We start from the raw sequence: 24968 nt of genomic DNA, 5'->3' as shown, positions 1-24968 counted from the left end.
GTCACCGCCGAAGACATTTATTGCATCTCAGTTATGGCTTTACGTCTTATAGATGAATTGATTTCAGTACATTTATTAAGGAATAGCTGTCGAGACATTCTGTCAAAACAACACAGGTGCAAAGGCGACACAGTGTAAGTGGTACACAGCTAACCAACCAGTACCTTCAACTTGGGTGAATCATTCAAATCGTTACCGGTCAAGACCTCAGACTCGATAGGTTCACACCGGTTTAAAGTTAATGACGACCATCTGAGGCGAAGGAGTGAATGTAACCATAAACCGAAGGGATTTATTACAACACTGGATGCAGACACAGGAGAGTGGTGGGTACCACATACTGGCTACAACTGTCAAGACATAGTCGCATTTACTGCAATTTTCAATTGAGAACAATTCGCACAACGTAGTAAACAAGCCTGTCCCTGGGGCACTGAAGGCATTAGTCAATGGCTACCTATTGTCCCCAGTACAACCTTTAATAGCAAGAATATTGAACAACGAACTTCTGTCTGTTAAAAGTCCAGTCTTTGCACATTTCATGAAATTTCAAATTGAACTAAGACAGTGTTGTGTACTAGTATATATGACATGAGTAGCACTACAAGTGTGTCGTCCGTGCGAGAAGACTGGAGCATTCTATGCGTTATCCGAGCTGCTAACATATGCGGTGTCGTCCAGATCATCATGGGCTTCGCCCTTGTTGCTACCGGTTTATCAACATTTGTAATTCCTCCACAAATCTCTCTTCTTGTCACACCGTTCTGGGCTGGTTTCGTGGTGAGTAAATTGCAATTGTTTCACAGCAAGCTAGTCTATATTCCCGACAGTTTACCACTTCACAACTACTACTAGTATTTTACGTTTGAAACCGTTTACTTCTCTACACCACTGACGAGAGCCCGCGGCTTCAATGTAATGCCATGGGCTTTCTATTCTTATGTATTCGTCACGGCTACTCAGCGCTTGACATACAGGGGAATCGTTATAGCAATGAAGCATAGTGCACATTCAATCAACGTAGGTATCAAATCACCAAGTTGCCTGCAAAAGACGTTAATAGAAATTGAGAATAGCTTATCGAAGACTCGTAAATCCCACGAGAAGTGGAGTCGAGTATCACAGTTTGTTGACTCTTGCTTAAACGAGTGCTTATGTTTATTTAATCACGTGCTAAGTGTTTGCGTTACGCTATGTTTATTTGCTTTGATTTTGTTCGATACTTGCTCTATTTATTTTAGCACCTTGTTCAAAATGGATCAGCTCCAATAACATTTCTCTCAACACGGCTCAGTTTTCACCAGCACGTAACCACAAACTCCTTGTTTCTTTATTGTTTAAATTTGTGTGAACTGATCAGGTCGATCTTCGACAGGCTGATAACTGATACAGCAAACAATCTGTCATCCTGCCAGCACTTAAAATGCTAATCTCTTCTATATTGCAGTATATTTTCCAACTCTGACATCTACCTTTAAAACTCGTGCCATCTCTCGTATATTTTTACATTTTACTGCTAAACAAACAATGAATCTCAGCTTGATTCTACCGTAAGCCATATATCACCTTAATTGAGCAAGATCTGAGCACAGCCTTTGCTGTAAGCCTTATTCTTTAAGTTACCCTCTCCCAGTTTTTAGAGATGATATCCAGTTTTTCGATGTTAGTTCTTTTGGCAACGCTGCAGTCAAAACATGTATATAGGTCCGTGTAGTCGTACGTATGTGTTCTAGTCACTACTATTAAAGCAGTGTCTAATATTCTTTTTGCTGACACAATAATTTAGAATTGGAGCCGCGAAATGTAAAACTCATTTTACGGAATGTTGATACAAAGCAACATACAGTATAAGGACCCATATCTAGACACTATAAAAAACTGCAATATATCTGCCAATGTAAGCGAGACCCGGGCAAGCACAATCCTTGCTTGATGAGGATCGAACTTGCCGAACGGTTACATCGGAACTAACTGATGATCACCAGCTTCAGCCATATAGCCTGACTTTGGTAAACAATTCTAATAAGCTTATATAACTGAAATTAATTCGATTAGCGAAGGTTATAGGCTGTAATTTCAGAAATTGTCGAAATCTACTTATATTGGTGAAAGAAAGAATAATGAATGACTTCATTACATACAACGTGAACAGTACAAGAACAAAATGAACTTCGAATTCTGTCAAGTCAGGGACTATTTACACTGTATCATTTGACGGTGCCAACCGCTAGTTTGACGTCCAAAGTCTCAAAGAAAAATGATGATGATAAGAAAGTATGATATAGAATGAAAATAATAGGATTTGAGTAGGAAATATTGCCACAGCCGAAACGTATACACCAAACTGTAAGTCTACACAATTTGATTTATGGTTTTGTCTATAGGATTCGTAATGTATCTTTGGCTGCAAGGCTGGCATGTCATGGTATACTCGGATAGACAGGATATTACAGACATTTATAGCAATACTGACAACGTAGTATATCCCTTAACCATCATAACTATAATGTTGTTGTTGTTGTTGTTGTTGTTGTTGATGATGATGATGATGATGATGATGATGATGATGATGATGATGATGATGATGATGATGATGATGATGATGATGATGATGATGACGAATTATACGATGATTACAAAAAAATAACATCTCAGCACTCTACATGTGTTGTTAAAAAGGCATGATCTTTCAAAGACATTACGTCTTCTTCTGCAGACTCGTATACAAAGTGGACATACCAAGATGGAAATGTAAGCGAAAGCATAACTGGCAACAGAATGTGACGAATGCAATCATGTTACAATTACACAGTATCTTGACATATACCAGTGAGACAATTTCGTGGTCGTCTGAGTATTGCATTTATATAAATGCCCCAGTAACTTTGTTATAACAGTTACTCAAAAACTGCTAAAACATATCCAAAATGCTATCGTGTTTGTCCCAAACGTCTCGGATTTTAACCTCTTCGTGATAAACGAACTGTGAAAAATGGCCACGTCCGAGTTCAAATTTCATCGAACAAGGTTTGCACATTTCAATTTCAAATTTCAGGACGGGTCTTACTCAGCCTTACTGTCATGGCGGTTAACTGTATTTGTAGAGCTCGACTAAAGCTGTTTCAAAACAGCATAGAATAGAAAAATAAATAGTAAACAATTAAGTAGATAAACACATATTTGCACCTAACCCGGCCACCGTCTAGCAAGCACTCAAAAACAAATGTTTGATTGGGAGAACATACGATTTGCAAATAGACGTGTCTTCCATTGTTATGCATACGAGATTGTCTTACTTCTTTGGAAAGTAATTCTTCCACTTCATACAGGCATTATTTTTCTTTCAAATACTAGAGGGGTAGTGAGTACACAACCGTGTTACACAAAATGTTCACCTTTTCAACATTTTTAACGAGACCGTATGCTATAATACAGTACAAAACGTCCTGCCGTCGTAAAACCGTCAGCCCTCTTTGCGGTAAGTTACGGTAAAACACGGTCCCTTTTTTTGCGAGAGCGGAAACGTTATTCTGGCTTGCGGCTATAAATGATCGTGCTATATCTTGTGGTTTCGTCTATTGCTGTGAAATCGGTAAATCATCCCCTCATACGGTCTTTCATATTTGGTCATCACATCAAATTTATAACATTTGATGTCACAACACACGTACACTAGTGAATTGGTGAACGCCCGGTCGAGTCCTTCTATTTATCCGAGTCAGCTACGTCACATGTTGTGGCTAACTAGTTTCCTAGTTTATTGCTTCACACCTGGTTTAGCATTCTTAACCCCTATCAAACCAGCCACTATTCCGCGATCACACCAACAACTTTCCCGCTAAAATTTAGACACGTGCAAAATTTTAACCTTTTCCACAATTTTGGCACAATTAAAATGAATTTCGGACTTGTGTCTTACCAGTAATTAACTTCCTAATTCAAGCAATTGATATACAAATCTAGCTGTAACAGTGTTCATAATACAAACATTTTCTGTATTAAAACTTAAAGAGAATGAATGGTGTACAAAATCATAATCATTCGGTAGATTTTGGCACAACACAACTTGATTTTGAAATTTCGTAGCTGTTACAAATGTCTAGAGTTTTATTTCCCAGCCTCGTCTTGTTGCTTTTTGACTTGTTTTGAAACCTGTGATATTACGGTTTTGATTGGTTACTTTGTACAATCAGGTATTTTTTGTATTTGCTTATTTTTTGATTGGTTAAATTTTACACGCAGCTACAAAAACATACGATATGCCGTTTTTGATTGGTTGTACAAATCGCAAGACAGCCATGTGGCATAGTGTTTTGATTGCATACCTTGTCACATGAAAAATTTTAACCTGTGGTATACTGTTTTCGGTTGGTTACCCTGTCTACATGACATTGCAAAACTGGGGTATAATGTTTGTTATTGGTTACATTGTACATACTGCATGATAAACCTGTGGTATGGTGTTTGTGATTGGTTACTTTGTAAACATGACAAATCTGTGGTATGGTGTTTGTGATTGGTTACTTGTGCATGACAAACCTGTGTTTGTGATTGGTTACCAAAATATTTCAGCAATTCAGAGTATAAGCTGAGTGATGGAACAGGAAAAGGAAAGTTTCATCCCCAGAGATAGAGAGAGAGAGAGAGAGAGAGAGAGAGAGAGAGAGAGAGAGAGAGAGAGAGAGAGAGAGAGAGAGAGAGAGAGAGAGAGACTTAATCTTACAGAATAATTGTTTTCGAATTTCATTAATACGTGCATAAATCACATTCTCAAGCCATAACATATTTCTGCGATGACGTGACGAAAAATAATAACGAGATGTTGTACAATACCGTAAACTGGTTCATATTTTTACGATGATGCTTTTGTGTTTCACAACGATGATAAATCACTACAGTCGGAGTTTAGAAAGATTAGTGTAGCAATCTGAAGTGAAAATGTGAGATGTCCCTAATTCCAATTTAATGGAATTGCGTACATCTTTGAGGTCGAAGTGGAGTGACAGCTTGAGCTCTTCTACCATCTTATTCTCATTAGACAGTTGCTGTTTGTTCACAACAAATTCTTGAGAGTTCTAAACTTTGTCCCCTACGAAGTGACAACACGAGGACGTCTTATTCAGCTAGCCTATACAGCTAGTTAGAACTGATTAAAATATTGTTACCAGCAAAGACATTCAGTGACCTCGTCACGGGCAGCTAATAATACGACACAGATCGTTCTGTCATTACGAGGTGTCACTGTTGTTGGTATAGCTGAGATGGTTTTCTTTGATGAGTTGTCGTTTTGGCAGTTCTATACTTTACATGTTTAGTACCCATGTTATCTAAATAAAACACACCGTTGATATTTCCGTCGTTTTATTCAATTTGTGGTAGAATACTTTCAAGACCCCAATTACAAATCAAACTTTTGTTTCATTATTGTCGAATTCAAAACAAAGTTTGGTCCATGATTACAGCCCTGTCCTTGTCCACAATCAACTCAGATGTACGATATATAGGGTTACAAGAAACTCCGTATGTGCTAATTTTTGTGAGCCATTACCATGAAGTGTCCTTAAACTTTGAATATTGTCACCCTGTGAACATCTTTGAAAATATATCGACTCCATTTATGAGTATTTTGACACTAATTTTACCACCTTTCAATATCAAATATGATATAGTTATCATATGTTTAACCATCTTCATCATTTCAGACCAAAATAAACTTCAACTTTTTAAAAATCTTCTTGCCAGACGAAAATTTTGATCGCATTATTTTTGGCGGGAACTGCTTAAAATAGGTTGCCGTTAAGCAAAGAGCCTTTGCCACTGCAAAACAAGGTGTGGCATCGTAACTTTCAAATGTGAACTTGTATTTCATTAGGTAATCTACAGATTTGACTTATGTACGTTTATGTTAGTGACGTTAAAGAGTTGTGATCGTAGTACTGGTCTTCTACTGGACAGACAGGTTATTAATTTGTTAGATACAGTATGATGTATACACTTTGAACGTTATTATAGTCAGTGATGTAGTTACAGCTGTTGTCAATTTATGGCGTCTCAGTTTTCTCTCGTCACGGTACATATCTACGTCACAGTCTTCATCGACATGTAGTTGATGGCAACCACCTCATTATATCGTCGGTACATACAATAGAAGCTAGTAAACCTGAAGTAAATCTTCATCTGACTTTGAGTAGACAAAATCTTCTATCTGCTACATTTTATCTGGTGTTACAATAATTTTATCAACACTGCTACATTTTCGCATTGCGTCAGCTACTTTTAGTGTGATCTGCATTCTTAGAAGGTTTAAAATGTAACAAAATTTAGTAAACTTAAACTTTTGTCGAGACAGACGATAAAAAATAGCGACGCGAGTAAAATTTTGGTCAAACCAGACAAGTACGGTTTCAGACACCAACTTTCCTTGCAACACGAATTTGTATTGTTTCAATATCAATGTGTTTACTGAATTTATAATACATCAATGCCACACACACACACACACACACACACATACACACAGTGGGTTAGTTTGGTGCTGTTATTCGGGATGTGAATGTGGTATTTGTCTACACGTAAAATTATAGTTTCCTCTTGTTGCACAAGCAGGAGTTGTGACTCGCACTGGACAAGCAAGAACTTATACACAATCCTTGGTCATGACAAAGTTATTACATATTTTGACATGAATCCAGTATCAATTCGACAAATTTAGTGTCACATATTTTGACATGAATGTAATGCCAATTCGACAAATTTGGTGTCGCATATTTTGACATGAATATAATGTCAATTCTGAATCTAAATTTGAAACTGTAAACCCGTCCCGAAGAACGCCGATTAAATAATTTTCCTACTTGCCTATTTTTTGTTATTTCTTCCCGCCGGTAGGCAAAACATTGTTGTTGTGAACGCAATCTCCTTTTCGTTAGAGTACTGAGCATATTTTAAGTTTAGACAACAAATTTATGGGCACTTTTGGCAAGTGTAATGTGGAACTTTTTTTTTTACACTAAATTGCAATTGTTGAATTGGGCAGTAGCACATGGAACCGTTTTTAAACAAAAAAAAAAATAATGTTTCTTCTTAGATTTTGGCTGTAGTTCACCAGTAGGAAAATCTGTTATATGCAATCACTGAGGCTTTATTAACCAGGACTTCCCATGCCCAATGTCCACAGAAGCTTGACTAAATGGAGGACCAGCGACCAAGGTCGTTGCTAGGTAATAACTCGTTCGCACATACACCGTGTGCACGGCGACTTTCATTGATATTAATTAGCACTTTATTTTTAGAGTGTGTCTGTTTCTTTTCTGCTTGACTGAACAATGAGTTGATGATATCCAATATGCTGGCACCCCAGTTACACATTCCTGGCCCTAATGATTTAATTATTTGGTAGAAGATGACCCGGGGAGGTCACGAAGATATTGATCATACCCTTGCTGAGTGTGAATGTAAGAGTGACTTTAGCATACAGTTATCTGAGAGCAAAGCGTGTCAGGCTTTCCTCCATCTTCAACATAATCCCAACAAGGAAACTTTGCCTCCTTCCTAAACACCGTATATTCAATGGTTCGATGCAAGCTAGGGTACGGTGCTTGGGGGTAACGAGTCACACGTCTAAGCTTAAACGCTAACTAGAGGGGACACCATAAATAAAGCCAGCTTGAGGGAACAGTTTGATGAAATATCACACTCGCTGCTAAAGCCTGTACACGAGTAAATACAAACACAGAGACGCAGAATCACACACATCGTTCACTAGAGAGCACAACACTAGATCTCAACGGTAAAGAATATCACTAGTTGGGTAAACACCTTCTTTTCTTCACACTGCTTAAAGTGTGTCCTTCCATATATACATACAGCTTTGTCCCAAATAATTGACATGTAACTTGTCTTTTTAATTTTGATTCGCTGTACATTTTATTTTATTTTATTTTATTTTCATTTGAGGGAATTATTACGTGTTCAAATAAAATTAAGTTGACATGGTCTTACTACGTGTACATGTATCTAAACACAAAGAAGGTTGTGACAGTAACTAAGACTCGCCGTTGTTACTTTAAGTGTTAACACATCACACGCACATCAACTTACATGTGAAATCAGACCAGAGATTCCTCGTTGACTTTCAAATCTAACGAATCGATCCTGTTTCAACGCCAAGACTTACGTCTTTTGAAGAACGGAAATCTGTTTTGAATTTGAAATAACTCTGAAATCTAAGTGGATCGAATTGGTTATCCTCCTAATTTTAAGTGACGTGGGGCTGTGATTACTTCATTAGGTTTATATAGGATTTACTAAGATTTAGCAGAAGTGTTTATGGTAACTTCAAATTCAAAACAAGTTATTTTCTGTGCATATGCCTTCAGACTGCCTCGGCTTGGTGTAAAGAAGTTAATTTCTTGAGATAGAAAAACCGAGACAAGTCTCTAATGTACAGCTTCTTGAGATGGCAACACCAAGACACGTCTCTGGTGCACAACGTCTTGAGATGGCAACACCAAGACAAGTCTCTGGTGCACAACTTCTTGAGATAGTAACACCAAGACAAGTCTCTGGTACACAACTTCTTGAGATAGTAACACCAAGACAAGTCTCTAATAATGTACAGCTTCTTGATATATTGACACCAAGCCAAGTCACTGGCTTACAGCTTTGAGATAGTAATTATACCAAAGCAAGTCTCTGGTGAACAGCTTCTTGAGATATTAACACCAAGACAGGTCTCTGGGATAATTACTCCTCAACTGTGACGTTATACAGATAACGTTCACCGATTTGAGTCTGGAAAACTTTTATCACATTGGCAGTTTCTGAATTTCAATAACAGTACAACATACTTCTATCATGAAATACTACAGATTTGAACCTCAGACTTTTCAAATCTTATATAAATTCAGTAAACGATGATAGCAAGTATGTTCTAAAATATGATATTTTCAAAATCGGTATCTTAAATTCTCACAAGATAATTTGTATTCATAGATAAGGTAAACAACGCTAGTCGAATTTCTGTTGTTTCACATCACAACACCAAACTCCGAACTTAGCCCAAACACGAAATGTTAACATGTTTTCTTTTGGGGCCACCACCGACCACATTTTCCCGAAATAGTAAGGTGTACAATGTATAACTGGATAACTATACGGTTACACCTAGTACCCAGTGGTGAGATGAGGGTGACAATCCCATTACCAGATCTAGCCATAGTAATAGATAAACATATTACACAACGAGAACCGGAAAAGTCACCCATCACTAAAGAAAGGAAGAATAAAAGGACTAAACTTGTAATGGTTTTGTGTACAAGTAGTTGTGCATTTTCTTTTCATCGTCTGTGTAATGAGGGCATAGTCTTGGGATTTTTAAAATAAACCTTTAAAGCTTTTTAAAATATTTCTTTTAATTCAGACAACTAACTTCTATCATCTAGTTTTTCAATAGAATGAAAGGACCCCACACCTTTCCATGATCAAGAACCGTGGCAACTGATAGTTTGAATGAGGATGTTCCACCGTTTACCATCTCGTAAAATGTAAAAGACTTAACTCTATGGAATTACGTGTATGTTAAGTTATTTAAAGTGTTTAGTATTGATTTCTAAAATACCGTCTAAATGATTCATAACTTGGTGTGGATGATCTTGACTACATGCATGTCCTCATGGCACACGTTTACCACAAATGCGTGCTGAGGGGACACTGTGTGACTGTCATGATCCACCCAACGAAGGGTCTGAACTATTTTTTTACGTCAAACACCCATTCTTAGACTACAGTATATGTATACTGAGGTAATGCCAGAAAAGTGATTGATGTGTGCTAGTAAAATATCCATTGTTTGCTGAAGAGTGCCTGACACACTAGTAGAGAGTTTTTATGAAGTGGAGATAGCGTGTCACATGTGGTCATGATTTCCTGTCACCGATCTAAATTCTGTTTTGTAAGCTTATCTGTGTATACTATATATTCGGCATATGACCCCTTCTTCCACCCATCCAAGTCATACAATATCATGAATATTGACAGCCATACTTACAACGCCAACAGGGCCATAATGAGGTCAGATTCACATTTCACAAGCAAGAGGGTGTGCCGTTTTACGTTTATTTCTTGTCGTGGGACAAAAACACTTTCTCTGGATGTTTTGTACTAAAACATAGCGGGAAATAGCCGCCTGTCGTCTGCGTCTCCTAAAGTATTGACAAATACAGTACACAGAAATGGCCGATATACGTTATTTATCGTGGGACCCAAACACCTTCTCTGATTATTTTCAAACACAAATACACCAATTTTTAGCGGGAAATGGCCGCCTGTCGTCTGCGGCTGTTAAACTATTGATAAATACGTTACATCTAAGAAATTGGTAGTTGTGAAAATGGAATCACCGTGTCTGCACGACAAATAGTCTCCACGCTACAAATTAAAAGAACCGTGTCACGACTTGTAGACGCCAAAATTTGGTTTTCTTAGGCGCCAACAGGTGTAACGAGTTCTAAATAGTGCAACGTACGGTTTGTATAATGGTGGCCACTCAGCCATAGATTAGATAGTGTGTGGTTGTTTACCAATCATTGTACGTCAAGAAGAAGTATACAATTTAACACGATGAAGTACGATTTCAATGCGAAGACATTCTGTGGATCTGAATGTCAGTCTCCTCGGCTCTAACTAACTCATTATTCGATAGTTTCATTTTTTGTATGTCATTCAGAATACTCTAATCGTAGTGCCTTAACTAGAATGTCATTATCGTCAATTAAAAACTGTTTACAGAAATCGCCGCGGTATTTGCAATCTGACGCTCATTTTAGAACACGCCATTACCGAATGAATGTTTCTTAAAGTGGTGGTTTTTAGGCACCCGTTTCTATGAATAGCCATAGTCGGATGTCCACATAACCAATTAGCATGGCGGCGGTAATCGTCCTTCAAAAAGTCTCGGGGATGTTGTTGATGTTAGTATTGATGTTGCTGTTGTTGTTGCTACTGCTGATGTTTTGTTGTTGTTGTTTTGGCTGTTGTTGTTGTTTATCAGTAAATGCCATGGTAGATTTGCAATGAAAGAACGACACAAGCCATGCATGTCCATCAACAGTCCAGGGAGTGTGTGGGTGACTACTAGTATATAGACATCTACTGACGCCATGGGTAGTGAACGATGACGAACACAGACCATGTACATTATTTAGCTAAGAAAACACACATTGTGAAGTACCTTGTCATGATCACATTTACGTGGCGGGGGATTTGTTGACAGGAATAGGCATATATATCTGTTGGCATTTCCCAGGTGATGGTAACGAACATGTTTCAATGTACATGCAAAGATTCAAACTATTGTCGTACGTATATATATATTCAGACCTACAGTCAACTACTCAAATATACACCAACTGTTCCAACCTGTCCACCCATCCACCTATCCATCCATCCATCCATCCATCCATCCATTCATTCATTCATTCATTCATTCATTCATTCATCCATCCATACATCCATCCATACACTCAATCTTCCTTCCATCCATCCATCCATCCATCCATCCACCCACCCCCACTTACTATCCCATCCATCCATCCATCGATCCATCCATCCATCCATCCATCGATCCATCCATTCATTCATTCATTCATCCATCCATCCATCCATCCATCCATCCATCCATCCATCCATGCAGACATCCATCCATCCATCCATCCATCCATCCATCCATCCATCCATCCATTTGCCCACCTCCCAACTTCCAGAATTCCACCTAATTAATCATTTCACTTATTAACATAATAGTGGTTCACACTTCACTTCAAACTTTATCAAATGAATGACAGAGATGAAGTAGCTAGAGAAAATGTAAACGTCAGAATAATAGTAAAGGTTGATAATGAAATTTTATCTGGGGATTTCAGTAAAAAAAAATTGTTTAAATCAAGATATTAATTCAACCGGATGACAACAAACACTTGTTCGACTAGCTAATTGATGTAAGCTGTATTATCATCTTTAATAATAATCGACCTACTACACCGAAAACGCACACCTACCAAAACTCATATCCGGCGACCTGTGCACGTAAGACTCAGAGTAAAACGTACATAAACATAAATGTTGATAAAATATGGTGTGCCCGTCTAGCGAAGTCATGTGATCTGACTTATCTACGATATGTCTATGTTTATGTCTTTTCACACCGTATTTGTTTTCAAAGTGATTAGTTTTGAAGGAGATACCCTTGACAAGTAGGATACATGACACGTGATGTCATCACTTACTGAACTCAGAGTTAGTATGGCTGTTATATATCATTGATAACAGATTGCTGTACATTTTATCCAAAATTTTACCAAATGTGAAGCTTCTGTAATCATAGAAAGACAACCATTGGCTTTTACAATGTAGGCCAGTTGACGTGAAATTAATCGTCGTTCTGTTCAGCTGAAATCTTACGCTAAACCAACAGTAACACTTTGGTACGAAAGTTTAGTAGGTGTTTGATGGTTATATAAATTTCATTTTAGCTCAGCATCAGACCATCCCAACATTCACAAAGATTTGTACATGTGATGAAGATTAGTTAACACCTCTCTCTCTCTCTCTCTCTCTCTCTCTCTCTCTCTCTCTCTCTCTCTCTCTCTCTCTCTCTCTCTCTCTCTCTCTCTCTCTCTCTCTCTCTCTCTCTCTCTCTCTCTCTCTCTCTCTCTCTCTCTCTCTCTCTCTCTTATAAACTCAGTTTGTGCCACTTTAGCTGACGTATGTCATGTTTGGCCACCCTGCTTATAAATGTGATGTCTTTTGCACTTTCTTGCAGGTTATGGTTTGTGGCAGGTTTGCAATGCTTTCAACGAAGACAAAAACACGTGGTCTGATACGTAACGTTAGGGTAAGTAACTTTTAGTTGTACTCCATATACATACCATTCCAGTTACTATATATTTTACAAGGATTTGGTAACAAACCAGGTTGCCATCCTAATTGGACTGTATGCATTTAACATGTAGAATGCGCCTGTGAGGGTGGGGGGGGGGTTCCCTGGAAATCAGAGTTGTTGAAATCCCTTCAAACGATCTTTTTATTGTCGAATATAGTTTAGTTTCGTATACGTGTTATAGTGACCGTAGAGAACATCAACAGGAATAGCAATAAGAACTAGACGACTGTCGAATAAAGCTACTCACAACTCAGAAAAGGATGAATCGTGAAGGTTCCTTGAAGAATCGTAGCCAAGTGATTTTTCACTCCGTATGATTTTTCCAAGACCGTATTTGTTTGTAACTAAATAAATTGCACACAAAACAATTTGTGATATGTTTTTTTTTTATTTGAGCGCACAATAAAATTTTTTTGCCTTTTGCAATCTTAACTAAATTTACAAACGTAAACTTGGTTGATGCTGTTACACATTTTTTCAAGTAGGAAATGAATTAAATCTAAAATGATAAATACCATTTTGTCATCTATACGACCACTTTAAGCTACATACATACATGCATACATACATACATACATACATACATACATACATACATACATACATACATACATACATACATACATACATACATACATACATGCATGCATACATACATACATACATACATACATACACACAGTGTGACACACACACATACATACATACATACATACATACATACATACATACATACATACATACACACCCACATATATATACATATATAATCAAAGTAAGTTGGTGCTTAGCATCGAGCACTCTATTCTACGAGTTTGATACTATTTACTATATATATATACATATATACATTATATATATATATATATATACAATGTATATATATATTTGTGTCTGTGTGTGTGTGTGCGTTTGTTAATGTTTTCTACTTTTTTCATTGTCATCAAGGAAGATAAACAGATTGACTATGATGACTAATGCTATACAGTCAAATTGACCTCTGAAAGATAACAAGTTGTCACATGAAATGATTACACGTCTCGTCAAAGCCCACTGACATGCGAAACTAGTCTGACAGTACAGTTATTTTTCTACATATACCCAAGTACTACAGACATATTGATATTGTCGCCATATTTCAAATATCAGTTTCCATAATGAAATTCATTGATATATCATAGTTTGTTTTCGTCCTGTATACTATTACACACATGTAAATCTATATTTTATGGTTTCTGTTCGTCAGTTTCCTTTCATATACACAGGCGTGTGATCGAAAGTGTGCCTCAGACAATAAAATACACTCAAATGGCCAAGTTTTTATGCCGAGGTCTACTTTTCTCTCTTTTATCGTGTTGAGTTGTTATGTGTGTGTGAGCCATTCTCGTGTGTGTATTGTGTTTAGGTGATAGTACATGCACAGGAGATTCAAGTATTTGCGTTTGTATAAGTCCCGTATGTAGCACACTTTAACGCTTTAACATAGCCGTTTTTTTTTTACTTATTTATCGTAGACGATGGTTTCATTTTTCTTTTCCAATTCGACTATTTTTTTTATAAACTTATTCATTTTTCAAAATTGATTCAGCAAAACCATAATATTTTATGTATGAATTCGTCCTGGCGTGAATTTGAAAATAGGACGCACTGGCGGTGGTTGCAATGTTGATAGCTAACAGTTCTGGATTGTTTTACAATATTTGCACTGTGTCATGGGATGCTAGGTTAGACAGGTGTATTTGTTATATATAAACCCGTCTCATTAAAAGCATTATCTATGATTGAATCGGCTAAGTTTACTTGCTAAGATTATAAGTATCTCTGTTAAGAATTATATGGTCGTAACCCGTCGAGTAGATGCAAAATTATGAGCTTGCAGTAAGGGCAAAGTACGAAGAGAAGGGGTACAATGATTCCTATAGGGTGGAGACCGGACAATTGAAAACAACCTGTAAAAAGAGTGGAATTCATCCCCAGAGAACGTTCCTTGCTTGTATGCGCAGATTAATACTTGTACATTGGTACTCTACCTTTCAAATCTTTCTATCGTCCTTGGATATTAAGGAAATTCCAAAAAAGGAAGACAGAATGAGTAGATTTCCAGTAAAATGCAAACACCAACTACTCAATCCTTGTCATAAAGATTTAGTAGAATGCTATGCATCAGCTAATTGAAACCATAAATTGAGTGAAAGCAGTGACGTCATTGCCTAACACCAGGACAGGAGAAACTAGCGACGGACGGTCACTGCCGTAGCAACAAAAGTTCTAACTTTTTTCTTCTCAACTGTCTATGCTTCTATTTGGCAATTTCGTGTTAGATATCAAATATTAAAATTCAAACCTGTACAGTGTATGCAATATTTCGTCTGCTCATCCGGGCATTTACTGTGTCATAAATTGAACCAATTCATTTTAGTATGTAAATAGACTTTGTCGAATGTTTTGACATAAGCTTATTGCAAATCATTTCCAGACTATTCGTGTTTGCATTCCATGTCCTTAAAACACACAAAGTTTATCAAATTTGCAGCTGTTTTGGGAATGGGGAAAGTAACAAGGAAAAATGAAGGTGCAGACTTTACATACAAACAAGTATTCGTCGCTACATTTTGACAAATTTCTTTTAGTGTGAAAGACGCCGCCTACATTTTTACACAATTAATAACGGGTCTATAAGTTCTTGGGTATTATTTTTCTTAAAGAGCCCGTCTCATTGTTGACATTCCAGCACACTGCCGTGTTGGTGTTAAAATTGATGTAAGATACGTAGGGTTGCCCCGAAGTGGACTTTGTTGCAGTTAGACCTTAATGTAGACTCGTCCTTTCTAATGCGCTAAGTTAATTGCAATGACAAGTAGACGGCCGAGAATGAAGGCGGTTGCTTATAACGATATCGAATTGAGCCTCTAACTAAGAAATTAATCATCTCAACGCCGTTAAAGAAACCATGTTAATATTGTGCATATGTAGCCACTGTTACAGTAACAAAGTTTTTATTGAAATGTTTTTTTTTTTGTATGAGTGGTGTTGTCATTCTTCTTCTATGATCTAATTCGTGTTTATTTCTTGGTACATACTAAACTTTATGTGGATACCTGCATGCTATGTGGAGAACATTCTAAAATGCGGCCCATATATTCTTTGGTGACATTTTTAGTCAGAAAGAAATGTTTCTGTTTGTCTGAACGCTTCATCGATGTCGGTTTCTGTTTGTCTCTCCTGTTATTCACCATCTCTGTCTATCCGTCTGTCTCTCCTCGTCTCTGACTGACTAACTGACTGACTGACTGATTGACTGACTGACTGACTAATTAATTGACTGTCTGTCTGTCTGTCTGTCTGTCCGTCCGTCCGTCTGTCTGTCTGTCTGTCTGTGTCTGTCTGTCTGTCTGTCTGTCTGTCTGTCGCTATTTCTTGTTCCTGTGTGACCGTGTCTGTCCGCATGTCTGTCCTATTGTATACACGTATCTGTCTCGCTCGCTCTATCAATCTGTCTATCAACCTGTCTGTCTGTCTGTCTGTCTGTCTGTCTGTCTGTCTGTCTGTCTGTCTGTCTGTCTGTCTGTCTGTCTGTCTGTCTGCCTGCCTGCCTGCCTGTCTGTCTGTCTGTCTGTCTGTCTGTCTGTCTGTCTGTCTGTCTGTCTGTCTGTCTGTTTGATGAACCATTTTAACCTTCAACTCACAGTTATATTTGTCATCACTATATCTTTTCAATGATACCCTCTTGTGATATGTTGCATGTTATTTTAGTAGAAGTAATTTTGATCTTAATTTCAATTGGAGCCGTGATTTAATTTTTGTAAGACGTAGTGTTTGTGTTGCAACTGTCGTCTTGATCATAACGGTACCAGCCACATTGTAATAACCAATTAGTGCAGTGGAGCCACAGAAACAGCAAAACGTGTCTGGTCTTCTGGGTTATTCCGAGGTCTGTCAATAAACCGTATGGTAGCCGCCATGTCAGTAATAGTAACATAGAATTGATACTGTCACTCATTTCAATCATTCCTGATGATAATTAGCTTATGTTGGCACCGTGCCAATTCGGTGTGCATGGATCACTCAAGACTTACACAGTCTGACCTTAGCTTGTAGAACAACCCCTGAGGAACGGAACACATACAACATGACTACAAAAGAAAAAAATAGACTCAACGGAAATATAAACAGTCTTTGAACAATAAAGACAAAACGTACGATATGTGTTGGTGGTTTCTTGTTGACACAGTGGTTGGGATTGTGAGTGGCAAAGCTTTATTTGCTGTAACAAATGATATACTTTCTCTTTTTAATTAACACGTCACGTGACCTGGTCATGTGTTTGGGCGCCCAGACTCCAGACCCGTAGTCGATGAAACGACGCAACTTTAATATACCGATTGTCAATCAAATATCGTTGCAGTGTTGCGTTTTAACTGGGCGGGCGCAGTCAAATTGAAAGTTGTCAGATGCGGCTTATATCTGCAATAGCACGATTTGTGTAAATTTTGTTTGGCCCTTTTGATGTGCAATTCATTAACTTTCAAAGTTCAGCTGTTTGTTGTGGAGACTGATTTTCGGCGAGTTAAAAATATAGAAATATAGGCTAGATAACTGTTTCAAATGAGTAGTAGTAGACATGTAAACGGCGTTTTGAATGTATTACCAATAGGGACCAAAGCAATCAAGTGATCCCCGAGCGTGAAAGTTAACCGTCAAATACCACCCTAATGAAGACATTTTTGACTATGGCATGTTTTCTCGGCTATCATGTATATCTGTAATTTTGTTTTCTCTTTCCAAAAAAATGTATCGTTTGATTTAGGTGTCGCTTATCAACAAATGACCCAAAAAATTCCAAAACAGAGTTTGATATAAGAAATATTTCGTTTTTTTTTTATTTCAGCTTGCAGTGTTTTTGAGTTGCACAGTGTTAGCTGTTGGTGTGTGTTCGTGTGCTTGTATTTTTACCTACCCAATGTGGATAGATATCAAACAGTATGGGTGTTACCATCAGGACGAACCAACTCAGTGTGTATGCGGTAGTGCAATATTCTTAAAGCTCGAATCCTGCCATATTATAACGGGTAAGATGATGTGCAAAACGTCACTCTTTAAGCTACACTAACACTTGCAACGTGACTGGTTCCCTTTTTTTGAATGTTGGACAAAATGCCTTACTTGCTGAAATATTGTACCTTTTGAACAATATTGAATTATCTGAGGTTAAACGTATTTGTGTACCTATGCACGTAATATGATACAATCTAAATTGAGTTTTCGGTCTGCACCCGAAATCATCACATTGTACTATTTATGGATAAAAATTGACCTCTAATCAAATGTACAACGTATGATTATTAATATTTTAATAATTTTCAGTGAATATATTATTGATTGTCTGATCGAAAAAAAATAATACACCAGATACAGCTAGGGCAGCTTTTAAAATTCTTTTCCCTAGGACGGGGAACAAAAGTGTGACCCTCTTTGTCGACATTGGAGAGTGGGTTTGATTATTTGTGATCAAAGTATGCAGAAACAATTCAAGACTGTTATTTCTGACGCCTTTACTCTATACAGATATTGTGGATGTAAGAATCTTTCGTCTCGCAACTTAGACTAAAAGATTGGTCGTTGGGGGCTCACTTTTAGTTGAAAGGGTTGAAACTTTTGGTGTCGACGACAATGTTGAAACTTTGTACTTTGTATGGATTTCTTCTAAGTTAACGCTGACACTTACGAGCCACCTTAGTGAAAAACAACCTGCAAAGTCGAACACTGCAGTTTACCAACAATCTAATATCGCTATGTCTGTTGTATGCTTTTTTTATTGCTAGGTCATGTATACAGTCTGCTTCTTACCAATCTAGTGTTGTGTAGTCTCTGTATTAGTACAGTAGTCAGTGGACTCCTTCTATCCCTCTACGCCTACAGTATATTTATCAGACATCTTCCATCGGATCCCACCGAATCCCAGGTGAGTAGAGAATCTTGGTTTAGCCGTAGAGATTTGATGACGTTCTGTTACCATGGTTTAAAGGACCAGTTAGGTGTGCAAAACACACAGTTGTCTGGCAGAGCTTTAGCAGAAGTTGTTCAAAAACAAAAGAATAATCCTATGTAATCTTTATAGCTCCATATTTTTTTTTATTCAACTTGGCTTGTGCATGGTATGATTCCTTGAAAATCTCTCCTTCTTTTTCAAAATTTCAGCTCCTCAGCAGTACTATAAACGGAAGTAGGAACATACACCCACCCTCCTCTGCTTCTGGAACGTTACAAAGCACAGGATCAATTTGCGGAATCACAAATGGAAATACGAACAATAATCTAGGTGGCGGTCTCACCTGTGGAAGAAGGCTGGACTGCTGTGAACAAGGGTTCATTGACCCTAGATTAAATCTACTGCATGATGTACAAAATGGATATGTAAATAATTGTCATGGTAACCATGTTAACAATTGTCATTGCAACCAAACATTGCAAAGGACGTGTAGTTGTTCCTGTGCCAATGGGTTTACTTGTATCGGCCAGGAAACGCAGATATGAATATGTGTGTGCAACATTGATCGAAGCAATGATCATGAGTTGCACGAAATATTTAAAAAAAAGACTAATATATCCACATATTCTGACTAGCCTTATGGTGTGGAGATTGGCTGCCGACACAGATTTCTCCTGGGTAATTTTTATCATGCTGGTAAAATAACGACGACGTCTTATATTTTCATGGCAACCATTCCTAAGGTTACCAAAAGTCTACCTGGTAGGTCTGCAAGTTTGCTTTAAAGAATTAAAAAAAATATGAGCAATTAACATTAAAACTTAAGCATTTCAAGTTGCCCATAGCTACCACCGATAATTACCAGCGAAATAATAACTATTTACATTTGCTGTGAACTTGGAAGGCTGTTAACGTGTTTCCACCACGTGATGTTGACACTGAGTATGTATTTGTGATGATTCGTTGGTTGGATAATTGCTGCAGTGGACGATCTGCTAAATCCAAAAACGCCACACAGAAGAGGTGTTTAAAAAAAAGACAATAGCAACAATGGAAGTCAACTATAGAGGGCAGTACCATGTGTGACATCACTCATCGGTTGTTGCCTATCAGACAGAATCTAATTTCTGTTAGAGTACTTTTCATGAATTTTTCTATAGTTTTCATAAACTGTTGTCAAATAGCTATTTGTCAATTTCTGTAAAAAGAAAGAAAGAAAGAAAAAAGGAATGTTAACTGAATTAAAAGATTAGCATTGTCCTGTATACACGTTTTCATCACTTGCTGGTGTGGATTTATTTTACTCCCAAACATAAAGTTATTATGTTTGTTTCTCTTTAGATGCTATTTCTCGCATATTGTTTAGACAATATTGTTCCGTACCATTTTTTAAAAACTTATGGTATACGTGATTAATTAGATGAATTATAACCTGCGAAAAAACATCGGTACATTTGCTTGAATCACGTAATCTAAAGAAAAGATTTGACGCAATGACAAAATTTGATCGACAGGGGGTGCCTCCGATGTAGGTTTAGGCAACACTTGTTTCAGATTGTGGAATTTATATAATGCAACTCTAACAGTTGTACTTGATTGTTATACCATGTAGCCATCTATCAGCTTTTGCTTCGATTAGTTATCGCCGCTAATTACATTGTATGTCTTTGCATGGAAGTTGTCCTATTCCTGCTTACCACGAGCAAGCAAACGCACCGATGTTTTTTCGCTGGTTGTAGTTTCTATTTCACACAACACAATATTCTCCAATCTACTAGTGGCTGTGCTGTCAACACCAAGCCATCACCATTATACCCTAAATAACACCCTAAGTGAGTGAGGGGTAGGATTCTGTTACCGCTGCTTGAAGTACATATATTACACTCTGCTCTGTGTATTCAAAACTTGATTTGAGCAAATTTTGCAGGTTTTTTTTTTTTTACCATATTGACACTTCATTCCATGGAAACTTCCACTAACCCAATACTCAAAAAAATACTATTTGAAATATGGCAATGTTAATGCAAAAAACACTGTCGAAGACATTTAGTGATGCAAACTATAAAATACATATGATAAGGGTCACTTGTATACCTAATCCTAGACTTACCACCAATTACAGTCAACACATTCTTCAACGTTGGTTCCAAAGTACCACGGGGACTGTATTACATTGTTGTGGTTGCTCTTGCCAAATAACACAAAACAGGTAGGATTTATTGGTCCGGTTACAAAACATGTACTAAGCCAATAGTAATGACAGAGAAGCCACACACACTAGATGTTTGAGAGAGAGAGAGAGAGAGAGAGAGAGAGAGAGAGAGAGAGAGAGAGAGAGAGAGAGAGAGAGAGAGAGAGAGAGAGAGAGAGAGAGAGAGACAGAGAGAGAGAGAGAGAGAGAGAGAGAGAGAGAGAGAGAGAGAGAGAGAGAGAGGGGGGATGTGTGTGTGTGTGCCTGCCCATCTGTCTGTATAATTCGTTTGTTTATTTTCCTTGTTTGTAACAAGTTCTGCTATGAAATCAATGCTTGTTTGTCATTGTTTGTAATTATTGACTAACATCTTCATTCAGTAAACGAAAAAAGTCCATGAAATTCACCACGTGTCCAGCACAACTGGTCGTTTTATTTCACATTCTATACAGTTCATTTTGATATCTGATTATATATGATTGACTATTTTTACGTTATACGCACAAAAATCACCTCTTTTATTGTTTGATAATTACAGAGGACATTTTTATGTGCATTTAATGTGACATATCTTCGTGTACATTAAAAATTGTACAAATGACAATTGAACACAATTTCAAATGCAGTAGATTATGCTGATAGCATAATTTACTGCATTTAAAATTGTATTAAATTGTCAATTGATACCAACACTTTAGAAACTTAGCTTGTCTAAAGTATTGGTCTCATGTGACATTTGACCTCTAAAATCGTGTCAAGGTCAAACAGAATTCTGTGCAGAATTCTGTTTGACAACTGTAACTACCAAAATTGAGTTTCAATTAGGCGACACAATGATTTTTTCGTCTTACAATGCTTTTCGTTATGAAGTACACAAAGAATATACAGACACCACTAGCAGATGCATACAAAATGATACAATTTATCAAAGCTGTGAATGCAAATCAACATCACTGTCAGATGAAACAAGGAATACTCTTACACAAAACTGTTTATTTGCATTCAGTGTCTGAAGTTTGTTTTGTATAGTTTGTAACAAAAACGTTATATGATACATAAAAATATATTGTACCGCCTCAAAACTCTAAAAATACATCTCTCTAGTTTTGCCATGCAGGTAGTTAAAACAGCTATTAAGCCCAACTCCTTATTTTATTTACCTGCTTGAAATCAACCCCCAAAACCCCAACCAAAGTATTTTTGTCCTTAAAAACCTACCATGCATAAAAACAGTATTTGAATACTGTAACAGTAAAGTTGTAAATTTTAAATTTCACATGTAAATATAGAATACAAAAAGAATTGAGTAAATTTATACATTCTACTTTTAAAATAATGTATCATGAAATGAAATAATTAATGACATGGAATACAGTTTCTACGTCTTTATAACATTTATAATACTCTTCCAGCACAAGCAAACAGAATTGCCCGTTCTTCTAATTCACCAAATTGTCGGATATTCAACAATTATGATGCTAGGAATGTCAAATAGTTACAATGTAGCCAAAGATACAAATTATGCAGCCAAACTATACAAATGGATACAATATAGCCAAAATATAAAAACATACAATGTAGCAACTGACAAATGGATACAATGTAGCAACTTAGAAAAATTCAAGTGTACACAATCTAGTTACAAATCGATATTTATATATCATGTAGCCAAATATAACGTATGCTGTATCAATTACAAATTGATTTATTATAAATGTAGCAAAAAATACAAATTGATATATTGTAGTAAAAATTCAAAATCACATTCTGGGGAATATATAACATTATTGTTCTACGAAAAAGCATATGTGTCATTAATGTCTTGATTAGTACATGGGTAAATATTTCTATCATACTGTGGCACACATGTCGTAATGATCAGGCCTAAGGTTGATCTTTTTTTATTTTTTTGTTTCTCATAATGGGTGGTTAAAAAGGAAAATGAATGAAAAGTAATTGTGTGCATACATGTTGATATTTTCAATTAATTATAACCATATTTTTAACATTCTGGATACCTTTAGATATAACACACAAGGTCAGAAGATTTATACTATGAACCTTTGGAATTATTAAAAATTCCTGAATTTCTGCAAGGAAATGATGCCATCAGTTGCCATCTTAAAATCAGTGGTGTTTTTTTTGGATTCAGCCATAGAGGGCGTTATTTAAATAAAATTTAGTCAGATTCATAAAATATATGGTCAATTGAGAAATAGAAAAATAAGTATGGGGATCCTAACGAAGGATACAGTGATACCAGGTATAATTACGTGTTATTCCCAAATATTTTTCTTCATTCAGCCAAGGAAAATACGAGTGACCTAAGGGGCTTTTGTCAATACGAATCGCTAGAAGAGTAGTGACAATCCTTAGATCGTGAATATTTCCTGGCTGAATGAAGAAAATATTGGAGAATAACATAATTTTATATACCCGCATCATCAAAGAAAAACTGGGAAAAGTAATGGCAACTTTGAACGTTTTGACTCATATTTCAAACACAGCAGAACCAGTGATGTAGACATGTGTTGTATGTCATGACATAGAACGACCAGAGAATATATTCCATATTTTTAGCTCAACTCGTGCAAGTATAAGGGTTGCTAGTTTTAGTTTTTGTAGCTGAGACCCTTTGCTTGGTTGATTTCAGGTAATTATCCTCTCAAAATACTTGCTTACACATTTGGCAAATGGTTCTTCGAATTTAAACCTAATTTAGATTATGGTTTCACATGACAAATTGCTTAACCCACTCAAGTCCATATTGAAATTTATCGCTTTGTGATTGGCTGTTCCTGTTCACCTACTAAGTCGACATCGCACTATAGCTACATCCACTCTTTGTTGATAAAGATCACATGGTGATTCTGATGTCATTTGACACAGCTGGTAGATTTAAAACCCAATAAAAATTTTCAGCCTGTTTTCTAACCAGTACTTCATTAAGTACAATACTGAATTCAAACGTCTAAGTGTTTGTTGAGGACAATTTTAGCCTAAATCAACCAAGTGAAGAGTCTGTGCTATAATTTCTATAGGTTCACTAACTAATTGTGCCCAGATCGAATCTTATTTCCTTAATGTAAATGACAATCTAACAAATCAAACTCTCTTTGTCATCTGTGCATGTCTCTGGAAAACATACACTTGGTTTTGGGAAAGTTATGGCTCCCAAGATCTTCACTCTGCTGGTTTGTCTTGAGTGGTATCATACACAGGATTGGAGAATGCCTGTAAATTGTTAACAAAAAAGTAGTGTTTATATACTACAAAAGTCGATTTTACTCCACAATATTTTTCACGGAAAATACAAGAGGCCCATTGGGCCTTGTCTTTACCAGTCATACAACCCTTAGGTTACAAGGATTTTCCATATATTTACCATATAATTATACCATGATTTATGAAAAACTGCAATTTAGAATGTTTTGAGCATGTCATAATGGAGACACAGAATGTCGTGACATAGAACTACCAGGGTATAAATCCCATATTTTTGTTCAAATACATTCAACTTGACTTGCATGTTAAGCACACATATTCAGACACAACGTAGTATATGACACATTATTTCTTACACTAAATATAAGAAAAGTCTACTCTGGAATATTATTTAATCAGATCATACCTCCATGTCATTTATTCCATAACCATCTGCAGAATGGAATTTCTTCTTTCTCTTGAACTGCATTAAACGAAAACAAAATTACAATGATGAAAAATCTCAAAGGGAACTAAGATGAAGCAGATATATTAAAGCAACTTTTTGTTCCAAACACAAAATTGAAATTGTTACCTGGATTTAACTTTGTTTACTTAATTGACACAATGATTTCTCAAAATGG

General features: G+C 36.7%; 2 protein-coding genes across 2 annotated transcripts in view; one reads left to right on the top strand and one right to left on the bottom strand.

The window, feature by feature from the left end:
• Nucleotides 1–20150, top strand: part of LOC144442435 (uncharacterized) — a 21044-nt gene extending 894 nt beyond the window's left edge. The window contains exons 1-5 of the mRNA XM_078131782.1: nt 1–780; nt 12821–12892; nt 17829–18009; nt 18763–18902; nt 19139–20150. The exon at nt 1–780 is cut by the window's left edge and continues 894 nt beyond it. Coding sequence (XP_077987908.1) covers nt 592–780; nt 12821–12892; nt 17829–18009; nt 18763–18902; nt 19139–19474 — 918 coding nt within the window. The 5' untranslated portion in view covers nt 1–591 and the 3' untranslated portion in view covers nt 19475–20150. The remainder of the gene's footprint in view (nt 781–12820; nt 12893–17828; nt 18010–18762; nt 18903–19138) is intronic.
• Nucleotides 20151–21531: 1381 nt separating this feature from the next.
• LOC144442196 (uncharacterized) overlaps nt 21532–24968 on the bottom strand; it is a 39162-nt gene continuing 35725 nt past the window's right edge. The window contains exons 29-30 of the mRNA XM_078131477.1: nt 24752–24808; nt 21532–24354 (exon numbers count right to left, since the gene is read on the bottom strand). Of these exons, the coding sequence (XP_077987603.1) occupies nt 24304–24354; nt 24752–24808 (108 nt within the window). The 3' untranslated portion in view covers nt 21532–24303. The remainder of the gene's footprint in view (nt 24355–24751; nt 24809–24968) is intronic.

Source organism: Glandiceps talaboti, chromosome 11 (assembly GCF_964340395.1).
Source record: "Glandiceps talaboti chromosome 11, keGlaTala1.1, whole genome shotgun sequence".
NCBI classification, from domain to species: Eukaryota; Metazoa; Hemichordata; class Enteropneusta; family Spengelidae; genus Glandiceps; species Glandiceps talaboti.
This window is presented reverse-complemented; position numbering and strand designations above follow the sequence as displayed.